At 39.3% G+C, this 14,443-nt stretch overlaps 1 protein-coding gene across 1 annotated transcript; it reads left to right on the forward strand.

Moving 5' to 3' along the window:
- Positions 1 to 416: 416 nt before the first annotated feature.
- Positions 417 to 4,231, forward strand: actb2 (actin, beta 2). The gene is made up of 6 exons (XM_066673734.1): positions 417 to 557; positions 1,879 to 2,008; positions 2,122 to 2,361; positions 2,697 to 3,135; positions 3,232 to 3,413; positions 3,497 to 4,231. Exons 2-6 carry the CDS (start codon positions 1,886 to 1,888, stop codon positions 3,638 to 3,640), a joined length of 1,128 nt encoding a protein of 375 aa, XP_066529831.1. The 5' UTR covers positions 417 to 557; positions 1,879 to 1,885; the 3' UTR covers positions 3,641 to 4,231.
- The last annotated feature ends 10,212 nt before the right edge of the window (positions 4,232 to 14,443 follow it).

Here is a 14,443-nt window from a genome sequence, read left to right on the forward strand (position 1 = left end):
GCTCCTTTTTAAACAATACAATAGGTATAAATACAAAAATAGGAAAGCAAAGCAGCTGGCCAAGATACCGTTTCTTGGAATGTAAACACATCATGAAAACGTTAGCATATCTCTAGGCTTGAGCTTCCTAAGCTTAAGACTTTAGAAAAAATAGGGAGACTGTAAGTGGAAATGAATTACATTGAGATATATAACACAGCCAAAACATCAATCAGCAAAACGTTGGATAAAAAATAAAACATCATATATAGAAAGATATATTAAATCAGGATTAGCTAGGCCTCTTTTCCTCTACAGACCTAGCTTCCCCTTCTTTCACTCTCAAGTTGCAAGCAAGTGTAGCAATGTGCACGCGACAGCCGGTGTGTGACGCTTAACCAATCAGAGCGCAGAGCTCCGAAAGTTTACCTTTTATGGCTAGAGCCGGGCATAGGGCTGGGTATAAGAGAGAGCTCCCAGCTGTCCTTCCTCACTCTGAGCTCCTCCACACGCAGCTAGTGCGGAATATCATCTGCCTGTAACCAATTCTCTTAAGCCGACAACCCCCAAATCCTAAGGTAAGTTCCTTTGTTTGACGAGTTGTTTTCCCTTTTGAATTTAAAGCAAATGTTAATTGTAAATCAAAACAATTTCCTGTTTTTAATTGCTTTGTTAATGCAGCTATATTGGGAGATTTTTATTTTTTTTGTTCAAGGTTAAGTTTCAGTTACTATAATAAAGCATGATCTTAAGTTACTTAAATTATTCCATGTGAACTGGCTAGCTTTTTTTTCCCTTAGTAAAACTAGTCAAATCTCTGATCAGACGCATGTGCATGCACCATAGCTGATGCTTCCAAAAACTGAAACACTTGATATTGAAAACTTGGGTGGCTTATGTAACATTTCATCGTCCTAAAGCTGATTTGGGCGTGTGTCGCGGTTTTATCCTTACATAAGTTGAATTTTACGGATGCTGGGCTCGAAGTTCTTTGTGCCTTTGCTGCAGCAGGGTGTGACCTACTTACTTAACATTACTCGCTAGCCAGCGTGCTAGCCGGCATTTGCTAACTCGGTAGCCGGGCGCCCCTTTCCCGCTCTAATAAACCATATAAGGCGGGTTGATTTAATTTGCGCTCTCGAGCACAATATCATACTTCATATGAAAAATATCTTAAGTGGCGGTACTCATGCCGGTTATTCCCAATTTATCGACTAGAACTGCAGGCGTCTTTTTGTTCGAGTTGCTGGATTCCCCCCCCCCCAAAACGAAGCTGACAGTTGAGATTCGAAGGTGTGGCTCAGTATCTAATCGGCTACTGAAATTAACGGTTAATTAGGGGCGCCATTCTGTTACTGAGACAACTGTCTTGATAGAGAGAAATTGAAACTTGGTTTTTGAAATTAAGAGTAGAGTATTAAGTGTGTATCTACAGATGTGAAAGCTTTCCGAGCCGGTCGGTGTTAACAGTAAGATCACGACCGGCTGCAGATGTGACGCAGTAAGGCTGTTCAGGTGAAACACCCTATATAAAGTGTTGAAAGCCTGTCTGCCGGTAGTGCGGGTGGGATGTGAAACTCGCTCTGGGAGTGGCCATGGGCATGAATTTCGAAATCCTTTTTTTTTTTTTTTTTTTTTTTTTTTTTATATTGAACCTTTCTGCTCTGGCTGAATGCCACACCGCAAAGCGGCTCAAACCATTGCCTTTTATGGTAATAAGGAGAAAGCGGAGGGACTTCCTTTGTCTGAGTCTGTGGTGGAGCATTGTTTTGCTCGAGCGCCACCTAGAGGACAGAGAAATTAAGTGCAGGACGGAAAGGGAAGTGGGTTTAGGGTGGTAACAAGTTTGTTTCATTACTGCTGTTACTGAAATAAAACACTTATTTCGTTTTCCTGCAGTTCAGCCATGGATGATGAAATTGCCGCACTGGTTGTTGACAACGGATCCGGTATGTGCAAGGCCGGATTTGCTGGAGATGATGCTCCCCGTGCTGTCTTCCCATCCATTGTGGGTCGCCCCAGACACCAGGTATGTTGACTACATGTATTGTATTTTTAATATATATATATTTTTTTTAACAGCTGTAACTTCTACCCACCAGTGTCTGTTACTAAATCAGTATTTGATTATCTTGTTTACAGGGTGTAATGGTTGGTATGGGACAGAAGGACAGCTATGTTGGTGATGAGGCTCAGAGCAAAAGAGGTATCCTGACTCTGAAATACCCCATCGAGCACGGTATTGTCACCAACTGGGACGATATGGAGAAGATCTGGCATCACACATTTTACAACGAGCTGCGTGTTGCCCCTGAGGAGCACCCCGTCCTGCTTACTGAGGCTCCCCTGAACCCCAAAGCCAACAGGGAAAAGATGACACAGGTAGGTTTTGTAATGGACTGGAGTTTTGTCCCTTCCTCACTGCTGATCCTTATAGTACGTTGACCTCCTAAGTTCTCGAAACTCATTCCTTCATTCATTTTCTCCAGGCTTTCTCTTCTGAACCCCTGAGTTTCTCATCTGCTGGAAGCAGCAGGTTACTTTTGTTTCTCTGCCTGGTCTTTCTGCACTCTTGCTGCTACACCTAATGTTGGACTACTTTTGCACTCATGCCTTTTCCTAACTTGCCTTTATTCTAACTCTGCATGGATTGGTTGCCTGGTTTAACTTTTTTATTATTTTGGCTAAAAATACACTTATTTTTTTTTTTATTTCAGATCATGTTCGAGACCTTCAACACCCCAGCCATGTACGTTGCCATCCAGGCCGTGCTCTCCCTGTATGCCTCTGGTCGTACCACTGGTATCGTGATGGACTCTGGTGATGGTGTTACCCACACTGTCCCCATCTATGAAGGTTATGCCCTGCCCCATGCCATCCTCCGTCTGGACCTGGCTGGTCGTGACCTGACTGACTACCTCATGAAGATCTTGACCGAGAGAGGCTACAGCTTCACTACCACAGCTGAGAGGGAAATTGTCCGTGACATCAAGGAGAAGCTCTGCTATGTTGCCCTTGACTTTGAGCAGGAAATGGGCACTGCTGCTTCCTCCTCTTCCCTGGAGAAGAGCTATGAGCTGCCTGATGGGCAGGTTATCACCATTGGCAATGAGAGGTTCAGGTGCCCTGAGGCTCTGTTCCAGCCATCTTTCCTGGGTATGTACACTCTTGCACTAGTCTGCAGTTTGGTTGTAGGTGTAGTTCCTGTTGCATAGCATTGGTGAAGATTACTAATATTGCTTTGTCTCACAGGTATGGAGTCCTGTGGAATCCATGAGACCACCTTCAACTCCATCATGAAGTGTGATGTGGACATCCGTAAGGATCTGTATGCCAACACTGTATTGTCTGGTGGTACCACCATGTACCCTGGCATTGCAGACAGAATGCAGAAGGAAATCACATCCCTGGCCCCTAGCACAATGAAAATTAAGGTAAGCATGATTAAAGTAACTTGCCCTGCACACGTAGTTGATGGTGCTAAAGCTGTGACCTAATGGTGGTGTTATCTCTGCAGATTATTGCCCCACCTGAGCGTAAATACTCTGTCTGGATCGGAGGCTCCATCCTGGCCTCCCTGTCCACCTTCCAGCAGATGTGGATCAGCAAGCAGGAGTACGATGAGTCTGGACCCTCCATCGTCCACCGCAAATGCTTCTAAACAGACTGTTACTTCACGTCAACTCAAACTGCGCAGAGAAACCTGAAACGACAACATTGGCATGGCTTTTGTTATTTTTGGCGCTTGACTCAGGATCTAAAAACTGGAACGGTGAAGGTGACAGCAATGTTTTGGCAAATAAGCATCCCCGAAGTTCTACAATGCATCTGAGGACTCAAGTACTTTGTTTTTCTTTTTGTTTTGTTTTCTGGTTTCATTTTAGTCATTCCAAATGTTTGTTAAATGCATTGTTCAGAAACTTATTTGCCTCTATGAAGGCTGCCCAGTAATTGGGAGCATACTTAACATTGTAGTATTGCTTGTATGTAAATTATGTAACAGAAAACAATGTCTGGGTTTTTGTACTTTCAGCCTTAATATTGGTCCCTTTCTTTTTTTTTCTTTTTTTTTTTTTTCTTTTGTTAAATGGAAAACCAAGCTTTACCTTTATTCAAAATATAAAGGTTTCCATTCCCCCTGGGCAAATGTAAAAGCTGTATGGAACGTGGCGGTGCCAGACACTTGGTGGGGCCAACCTGTACACTGACTAATTCAATTCCAATAAAAGTGCACATGTGTAAGACATCGTCATTCTGTCTCCACAGTTCTTTTCATGGGATTTGTCAGCTAGTGTTTTTTGCTTAGTTTTTTTTTTTGTCAGAATAGACTTCATGTGCAGGTTTTAGCTGTAGGCAAGAAAGCAGAGGGCAGCTTGTCATGGACCACTGAGTAGAGAAGCTTTTGAAATGGCCCTGAGTTCACTAGTAACTACAAATGCAGTAGGTTATGTTTTTTTATTTTTTTTTTTCAGCATTCTAGTGTCTTAAGCCCAATAATTAAACCTAATCCTGGTAGTGCCATGGATAAACTGCAATTGTGTCTAATTTGAGGTGCGCAAACTTTCTGGCTATACCCTCAAGGGTACTTATTCCTACTTCCTAATTAGGAACATGATTGTCCATTCTATACTGTAGATTTTAAAATTATTTATACCTGACTGTCACTATGACTTAGACTAGTTTCACATCACTTGGTAAATATAATATACTTTTAGGGAATAAAAACTTGACTTAATACAATTTTTAAAAGGTGCATTTACACTGAGTAACAAAGTACCTTTAGTGTACTTTACCCCTGAGTGTACAGCTCCATGCAGAGATCTACAGTTAATACTCTTGTGAATGTAATTTCCTCTACCTTTCCTACAGGGATCAACCTTACACATAGTGTACAACCAGATTTTATGAAGAAAATGGCTGAGGTTTGCGTGTATTAAAGACTTGCAAGCAATTTGTCACTTGCAAGAAAATCAGCAAAAGCAGTAATTTTGACTTTTAAATTAAATTGTTCCTAATGGAGAACAACTGGAAAGGAGGGCATTTATTTAATGAAGGATTTACTTGCTCTGTTAGATTGTATATTTCCAGCTAGGGGGCATGAAGGCGCATCTTTATCATTTCTGACCCCTTTTTTCTCTGCGTATCTGCTTCATCACAAACAGGTCAAGGAGCTTCAGGATATTTTCAGTTTCCTGGAACACGGGTAGTTTTTTTTTTCTCTTCTTAGTCAACATTTATCACACACGGAACGGTTGCAATGTTTTGAACAAATTGCTTTGTTTGGCACTTAATTTGTTAATTGTGTACCTTCATAGACACATCGGTACTGAAAACACAACGCCATGCTTTCATATGCATCTTAACTTTTTTTTCTTTAATTGCAGAATATTTATTTTGAAAACGATCTGTGGTGCATATGAGGATCTGTTTAAAAACAATGGTTAAGTGAAATTTGACTGAATATGCTGAAATATATAAAAAATAACGAATTTTTCACAGCTGTTTTATCAGCAGGGTGCCGTATTGCAAAACTTAAAAAGTAACTTTTTCAGATTTAGCACTAGTTAACAACTAAAAATAGAGAGTAGGATTAAGATTACAGTTATGTTTAAAAATACAGGTACGTAGATTTTGGGTTCAAAAATGTATTTATATAATAGGCTATATTTGTGTTGATATAGCAACCCTTGTTTTCTAAACAAAAATGCTGCAAAGGTGAAGACTTAAGCCCGTATGTTTCTTTATAACAAACTGTTCGATATTAAAACATCTTTCGGCGATTTGTGAAGGGTCTATATATATATAAATAGAATAAAAAAGGGTTTAGAGACGTTTGTCCGGTTCGCTGAGAGTGACTTGCATTATTTGGGAGTTCAGTTTGTCGCACAAAACAGAAGATGGCGCTGTATTCATTCAGTCACAAACAGCTCCTGGCAGCTTTCAGAAATTCAGCCATTTACAACACCGCTGTTAAAACACAGGCGCTTCCAGCAGACAGCGCACAAGTGTCAGAGTTTCCTCCAGGGAGAGAATGAAAGATGTTCCGCTGGAGTGAAAGTGGCACGGAGTGGAATAACAAAATGCGGCGCGTATGGTATCGGAGCTCTGCTAACAGTAGACACTAATAAGAGGTTGTTGTTTTTAGGCGGAAACCTCAGAGCTGATGCCACTTTATTGATGGAGGAAATGGCTGCCCTAGTTGCATATGATTTACTCCAAGCTCCTCATTGTGCACTGACAGCCCTTGATTAAATATGATCAAGAGATTGTTTTTTGCTGCCCTGCGTATGTGTGTGTGTGTGTGTGTACATATAATATATATCACAAGCCCACTGTAGGGGCCTCCCTTCCTAACATGCTAGTATTTTAATTTTTAGGTAGCATAGCAACATAATTAGCTAAGTTAGGGCAAATCCCCGCGAAATAAATAGGAGGTGTTATACATGGTAACACGTAAATCATAACACCTGTATATCTATATAACGAAAGCAGTTGGACAGTTTTACAATTTTGGACACATGCTGTGGGGATAGGGGAAACCTATATGCCATGTCATCAACATGGCCGTCCAAAATGGGATCGGTCTGCCAAACCAATTAGCTTGTTAATGGGTGTTTACTTACTTTTGAAACACCCTGCATGTAATTGGACTGTGTTCTGAATGGCTGCCATGTTTTTCCCCTCTTCATTTACCCCTCTAGTCATAATATTAATGTTGTCACAAACACAATAGGAAAAACATGGAGATTTTTTTGCCCTCTCCTGGAATGTATTTATCAAGCAGTAAACATGTTAAAGTTTTTATTGAGCAGTGAACATGTTAAGGTTTTAAGTGCTTTTACATACTAAAATCTTAATATTATTCCAAAAAGCAAGGACAATTCACTTTTCAGTGACAGGGGCTCTTTAATCTGTTTATTATCTCCAAACCAATTTTGACTTAATTGCACACTGAAATCAGGTCATGTCTTCCCCCTCCCCCCTCTTCGCTTCAATGAATAAGTAAACCTGCCTGGAAAACAAATTAGATTCAAATGTTTCATTCATTAAGCTGACTGCATACATAATTCATATCTGGTGGAAATGTGTGATATTCAATTCAGTCTAGAAGGCCTGTCTCCTCTACCACCAGCATTCACCTTCAGCCCAGTCTCCTGTGTGGTCGAAGGAGCTTTTTGCATCACAAAGTTTTTTGATTGTAGTTGATTGCTCCATTTTCAGATTCAGAACACGTGTACATTCCTCGCAGTACACACAGCAGGCTGAAACACTCACACAGAGTGTGTAACGAGAGCACACTGTGCCACAGTGTACTATAGGAATAAGACCATTACAGGGATGTTGCCCTTTTACAGCAGGCTACACTTGAATGGACCAATCTAATGCATTTACAACAATCAGTGGAGCAGGGTTTGGTTGGTTTGTGGGGTGAGGGTTATATTATTATAGTTTAATATTATTGACAATATGGCATGGTGGTGCAGCAAGTAGTGTCACAGTCACACAGCTCCAGGGACCTAGAGGTTGTGGGTTCAAGTCCCACTCCAGGTGACTCTCAGTGAGTAGTTTGATGTGTTCCCCGTGTCTGTGTGGGTTTCCTCCAGGTGCTACAGTTTCTTCCAATGGTCCAAAAATTGTCCATAGGTGTGTCTGAGTGTGGTCACCCTGTGAAGGACTGGTGCCCCCTCCAGGGTGTGTTTTGGCCAGTGACTCCAGGTAGGTGCCAGACCCACCACAACCCTGAACTGGATAAGATTTTACAGACAATGAATGTTTATTTAAATTTTCTGAACCCAATCACAAACCATACAGCACATTTAAAGTCCACAGGAGAGCAACTTTGTAAATTAATGCGTTGAACTAGGCCAAGAAAAGAGGCCCAGGATTTATAAGCTTTTAGTGAAACAAGAAGTCTAAAAATTAACTTTACTACGTTATTTTTATGAATATAATATAAGCATAGTAAAAAATAATAATTACATTGATTGTTTTAGGATAAATTGCATGAAAGTATGATAATTGGAATGATTTAGTTAACATTGTTTTAATTAAAACTTAAGGGGTTATATAGTCAAAATAGAGACAGGACATCAGTGTCACTGAATATCAGGACTGAGTTCATATTAGCGGAAAATGCTGTATTAATATTGGAAAGGGTAAAATGAATCAGATCCAATGTTGTGACAAATAAATCCTGAAATATGCTGCATTCACATTGAGTGTTATTATGTTTTGTAAGCACTTTTGTAAGTCCCTCTGGGTAAGAGCATCTGCTAAATGCCTTAAATATAAATGCTGTTAGTTGAGTATTTTTTGCATCATAACCTACTTTCTTATGTTAATTGTAAGTGAAATGCTTCAATTTAAATAGCTCATTTCAACTTTGGTATTATGTAGAAATATTGAATTGCACCAGTATCGGCTATTGTGTTATGTTTCAGTATTAATATTCGTAAAGAAAAGATGCTGTTGGTCTCTAAGAGGTAGCATGTTGTAATGTTCTGACATTGGTCTCCCACTAGTCAAATAAAAAATTGCAACCCTGTTTACAGCCTTCAGCACTTCCAAGTGCTGGGCTAGTTTTAATAGAAAACCTGTGGCATTATGTTTGGGAAGACTTCATTTTACTGTGATTTAGAGACATATCATTTCAGTTGGATAGTGCCTGAGAGACGTTTTAAAGTGGACAGCAGGAAGAAAGGAGGTAGTTGCGTGAAGATAGAGCAGTGTGCATATAGGGACTGTTTGAGAAATGGAGGGGCTACTGTGGTATTAAATCCATTGTATTACAGGGGCCCTTCTGGACCCATGGCAAAATGAGTGCTAGAGGTCTCCAAGCAATTTTGCAGGTCTCAGCCACAGCTCAGCTGCTTTGTGAGGACTGCTACAGTCGGAGTCATCATGAGAGTCCTAATGCTCAGAGAGAACCCTGACAATGGCTCTCTGAGATCACAAAGAAGTCTCATTGCTGAGTGCTGTGGTAAACCAGTGGCTGCTCTTAGGGACATCAAGGGTTAAAAACTAATTTCAATGCAAGAGACATGGGTCTGAAAACGCCACTCTATTTACCAATAATCCAATTGAAAGCATTGACATGAAATAAACAGATTTGTCTTTAAGTAAACTACTTACTTCAATGCACAATATTTAAAGATATTCCAGTAAATTAAATATTTATCCAAAAGGAAATCCATTCAGTTACAACCAAATACATTCAACTGAAATATTTTGATTTTGTCTGAAATCTGAACCAGACCATAGTACCTGTCTTGGTTGTTGCTTGGCCGCTGAAGGTCACCAAGACTAAAATTCTATTGCACTGGTTAGAATTACGGATGGCAAACCTCCAGTGGCCAGGTAGGTGAACTACCAAAACAAAGAGGTACTCCAGTGACACTAACCTGTGCACTTTACATTTACAGCATTTAGTAGATTTTACTTTTATCCAGAGCAACTCACAAAAGTTCAGACACTTGTCAGAACAAGATACCTAGGAAGAACAAAACGTGCAATACACAATACAATCTACTCAGTGCTCCAACCTAGAAAGTTAAAAATTAGTCAGTGCCCACACCTAGAAAGAAAGGAGTTAAGTGCAGGATAAAAACAAAAAAGTCAGTTACGGTGAGCAGTTTGTGTTCACCTAAGTGGGTCACAAATAGATGGGTCTTCAGTCTGCGGTTGGAGACAGTAAGAGAGTCCACTGATCGGACAGCCAGTGGAAGTTTGTTCCACCATCTGGGAGCCAGGACTGAGGAGAGACTTGATGCTATAATCCTCCATGTGACTTTAGGGTTGGTAGGTCAAGTCGAGATGTACTTGAAGCAAGCTGTATTTGAGCAAGAGGTGCAGTCCGACTCTTGACCATTGTCATAATGGAATTTGGGTGCTGGTCCATTCTGGGCTTTGTAGGCAAGGATGAGAGTTTTAAACCTGATGTGGGCAGCTACAGGAAGCCAGTGAAGGGAGTGCAGCAGTGGAGTGACGTGGGTGATCCTTGGAAGAACTTTACAATATGCAGTAGTTACATTGTGGCTTCAGTTGAAAGTGCCTGTTTGGTAACTTTTATTGTAAAAAAAAGAAAAAACTGTTGGACTGTTATATAAAATGTCATACACAGAAAACAAGGTTTAGGCAATTCTGTTCAATTTCAAGTAAGGATTTATTTACCAGCACTTTAGGACCATTCACTGACTGGAGCAGAATAAACTACAACAACATGTCCAGAAGTTGGCTGACATTTTAAGAATGAACACGTAAACCATTAGCTAAGATTACACAAGCTAACAAAATTACACCATCATTATTTGCTTAGGCCAGTTATAAATTAACAGAATGGATCACTGTAATCTTACTTAACATTGTACTGCCCTACTCTGAATTAAGCTTTTCAGTTTTACATAGCTTTGAAAAATATATTAGAATAGAATATTGTTCAAAAATCTCAATACTTTTACTCATAACTGATTACAGCTATGGAATTATTTATAATTTGATAGGACTTTCAAAACCTGTTTTCACATAAGAACTCTGGTAAAAGTCAGGAGAATTGGGTCTGGAGTTGTTCTTTTACACATGTAACTTAGAGCTGGTGTTTTTTCGTGTCAGACACATTCTTGTAGCTGGAAATGTTCTATGTGCTTTAGACATGGGGCAGCACCTGCTTCCCTGAATTTGTACTATGGGCAAATGTTACAGACATTTGTAGACTCTAATACTGAGATTTCAAATATATTGGGATAACATAAAATTTACAAGTGATTTCATGTAAAGGACTGGCGCCCTCTCCAGGGTGTATTCCCGCCTTGCGCCCAATGATTCCAGGTAGGCTCTGGACCAACCACGACCCTGAACTGGATAAGCGGTTACAGATAATGAATGAATGAATGAATGAATGAATGAATTTCATCATTTTTGACTGAACCACAAGTTCAAAAATAAGCTCAGAATCAAACATTGCATTAAAATGATGTGTTTTTGCTTTTTGGGGGCACATCATTTAAGAAAAATAAATAAGGTGTACTAAAAAATTAAAACTAGTTCTAAGAGTTCTAAGCATTCATATTAACCCTTTAGCATCTTAATAAATATAAACCTTCATGTTTGTAGTGACAGACTTAACAATTAAGAATTGGAAGCCAAATAATTATTTAATATGTTTTTATATGTTTATGTAACATTTGGGATTTGGGAATACTTGCCCACAGCATGTGGAGTAACATTTTAATGCTGGTTGAGCTCAAGAGCCAGACTGCATTAATCTACCATTTGCAAGCATGTTAAAAAGTTTTTGTTTGTATGTTTACCAAAATAATGCATGAAACATTTAATTATCGAATAGCACAAACAATAGCTAAAATGAACACCAACATTTTCCTTTCTCAACATGAAAAATGATTATTATTTTGACTATATGTTGGATGGTCTCACATGCCAAGGCATAATCTCTTGTATGTGTCTGTAGTATATACAGTAATGCTCTGGAGAATTGATGTTGAAGCTTGTATTGTTCCTTGTCCAACTTAAAAATGGTGTTTAAATCAGTTACTTAATTATTTTAAGGTGGAGTCATTAATTTTTTTACAGTGTATAGTAAAGTACAGAAAAGTTCTGGGTTACTGTGCACGTGTGAAAAGAGCTTACATTTCTCCATAAAAGGCCTGTGTTTTTCCCTAGTTCATTCATTCATTATCTGTAATCGCTTATCCAGTTCAGGGTCGAGGTAGGTCCAGAGCCTACCCAGAATCAATGGACGCAATGCAGGAGCACACCCTGGAGCGGGTACCAGTCCTTCACAGGGTAACACACACACTCACACATTCACTCACACCTATGGACACTTTTGAGTCGACAATCCACCTACCAATGTGTGTTTTTGGACTGTGGGAGGAAACTGGAGCTCTCAGAGGAAACCCACGCAGACACAGAGAGAACTTTTTCCTTAGTTTCTATTTCTAAACGTGACTATATATCAAATATTTACAGATTGAAATTAAATATATTTTTCATTCTTTGTAAGAGAAACATAAGCTGTGTTGGACCATAAATTAATAAAATCACAACACCTCCCTTTTTAAAGCTTAAAACTTCATTGTTTCTTTGACAAACTCTGGCAGAGGCCATGATGTAGTTGATTTGGTTGGTGATTATTGTATTGAGGTGATTTGGCATTAAATCTACAAGAATAATGTGGTAATTAATGTCGCTAACCACCTCAGAATATGGTTCAAGTGCTTCCTCAAGATGCATTATACACACCTGTATTTGCACTGGCTACTTATGATCAGATGACCCAAGATGCATTTTAATGCCAAGTGTAAATGGGAACTAAGATTTGATAATAACAGACAGGGGCCAGTTTGGCAGTTTAGGCTCCATGTGAATTATAACTGATGAATAGAGCTTTTGTTTTATATTTTAGTTTTTAGAGCGTTTTTTTTTAAAAATTAAACATTTAGTGTTTCGTAAAATGGGCTAAATGTATTGAACACAGATGACAAGAAACAATTTAGGCCCAAATGGGTAATGGCTGGGTGGCACAGCAGGTAGTGTCGCAGTCACACAGCTCCAGGGGCCTGGAGGTTGTGGGTTCGATTCCCGCTCTGGGTGACTGTCTGTGAGGAGTTGGTGTGTTCTCCCTGTGTCTGTGTGGGTTTCCTCCCACAGTCCAAAAACACATGTAGGTAGGAGGATTGGCGACTCAAAAGTGAATGTGTCTGTGTTGCCCTGTGAAGGACTGGTGCCCCCTCCAGGGTGTATTCCTGCCTTGCGCCCAGGTAGGCAATGGACCCTGAACTGGATAAGCGGTTACAGATAATGAATGGGTAATGGCTGTTCCCTTTATGAGGAGGCCCATCATGTTAACAAGCAAATGTTTTTCACAATATACATTTTGTGTATCAACTTTGTTTGATTAAAAGTGCTGTTACATGGAAAATGATGAAGATTTTGTCTTGGATTATAGATTCATCTTTTGGGAGACATTGCTCTTTAGAACTGTTTCATTACAGCTTCGAATAGAAAACACAGCAACTGAATGGCAATGAATGCTGACACTGCAACTATTAGCATGTAAGAATGGCTTGACATTGTGAATAATGAATCTTATAAATGAATAGATTCTTTGATTCTAGGTTCAATATACTTGGGGATTATAGATTTTCTCTTCCATCATAGGAAACCTATACAATGTCCCGATTCATTTCAAGCTGCATTCATCACACTATTCATTACAGCTATGCAGAAGCTCCCTGTGCCCTTGGATGATGTACACGGTCTCACTCCACACTCATACAAACAGAACCCAGGCACTGTAACCACTGCTGCTGTATTTCATTACAGCAACATGGAAAAATGGCTAACATATTGCAGGATGTCTGCTTCATAATATACAGTTTATGCATGTACTGTTTTTGGATAATTTGCTTGTTTTTTCTCTGAAACACAAATGCAGCTTTTGGAGTGTGACCAGATTTTTACTGAGAGGGTGTAATCATGCAATATGGTGTGGTGATGATCACTGAGCCATTGTGTTTATGTGGCTGACCACAGATCTTTCTCTCTCCTCACTTTCTCTCTCACATTTTCCTGGCCAGTTGTATGTAAACATAACACATTACAGCACCCACAAGATTTTTTTTGGCATCCTTGGCAAAAATGAGAGAAAATGGCCATGAAAACATCTTTGCAGATTATCAGCTTTTTAATACTGAAACTACTAGAAAATACAAAGCCAATTTCCAGAAAGGTTGTTACATTTTGTAAAATGCAATAAAAACGATTGTGGGCAAACACTTTTCTCTGGTTTGTTTACTGTCAGATACTTTAATTTTAATGTGGAACGGTATGTTTGAGGAGAAAAAACGACTCTCGTTTGTAAAAGGCTGAAGTTATCTGTAAGTTTCTATTCACTGTTTGAATTTTCACAGAAACTCATTTGATACTGGACACTGTAGCACTTTAGGTCTGTGACTACTTTCATGGAGTTAGCTCTCTTCTGAATGTAGAGCCAGTTCCATATACAGCAAAAAATAATCAATGTACACATCTTTGGAGCAGGAATAGAGCAAAATCCTCAGTATGGTTCATGCTTTACTCTCTTTACTGTCTAAAATCCTGCAAAATGCCAGTTTCTGCTGTGAGCAGAGAGAGAAAGCCTAGTGTACTTGACCAAGACACTTGTTTGTTTGTTTTTTTACCCATATACAGACAATGGGGCTTCATTAAACATATTAGATCTAGCAAATTGTGAGGTGTGTTTTAATTAAAATCATGAACATCACCTTTAACTGACAAACACACTGCAAAAAAGCTGAGTGAAAAGTTTATAGAAAATTCATGTCACACTGTTTTGGAGCATTATAAGATGGTGGATATACAAAAAGTGTCATCACTCATTACTTGAAATAATAACATAACAATAACACAACAAACCTCACAAAGGACTTGTTTAATAGTTTAGAAT

Source organism: Hoplias malabaricus, chromosome 6, assembly GCF_029633855.1.
Source record: "Hoplias malabaricus isolate fHopMal1 chromosome 6, fHopMal1.hap1, whole genome shotgun sequence".
In the NCBI taxonomy this organism is placed as follows: domain Eukaryota; kingdom Metazoa; phylum Chordata; class Actinopteri; order Characiformes; family Erythrinidae; genus Hoplias; species Hoplias malabaricus.

Excerpts from the sequence above, each read along its gene's own strand:
- actb2 (XM_066673734.1), top strand. The coding sequence starts at position 1,886 with ATGGATGATGAAATTGCCGCACTGGTTGTTGACAACGGATCCGGTATG. Across the intron at positions 2,362-2,696 it reads ACAGGGAAAAGATGACACAG|ATCATGTTCGAGACCTTCAA; the intron begins GTAGGTTTTGTA and ends TTTTTATTTCAG. Across the intron at positions 3,136-3,231 it reads GTTCCAGCCATCTTTCCTGG|GTATGGAGTCCTGTGGAATC; the intron begins GTATGTACACTC and ends TTTGTCTCACAG.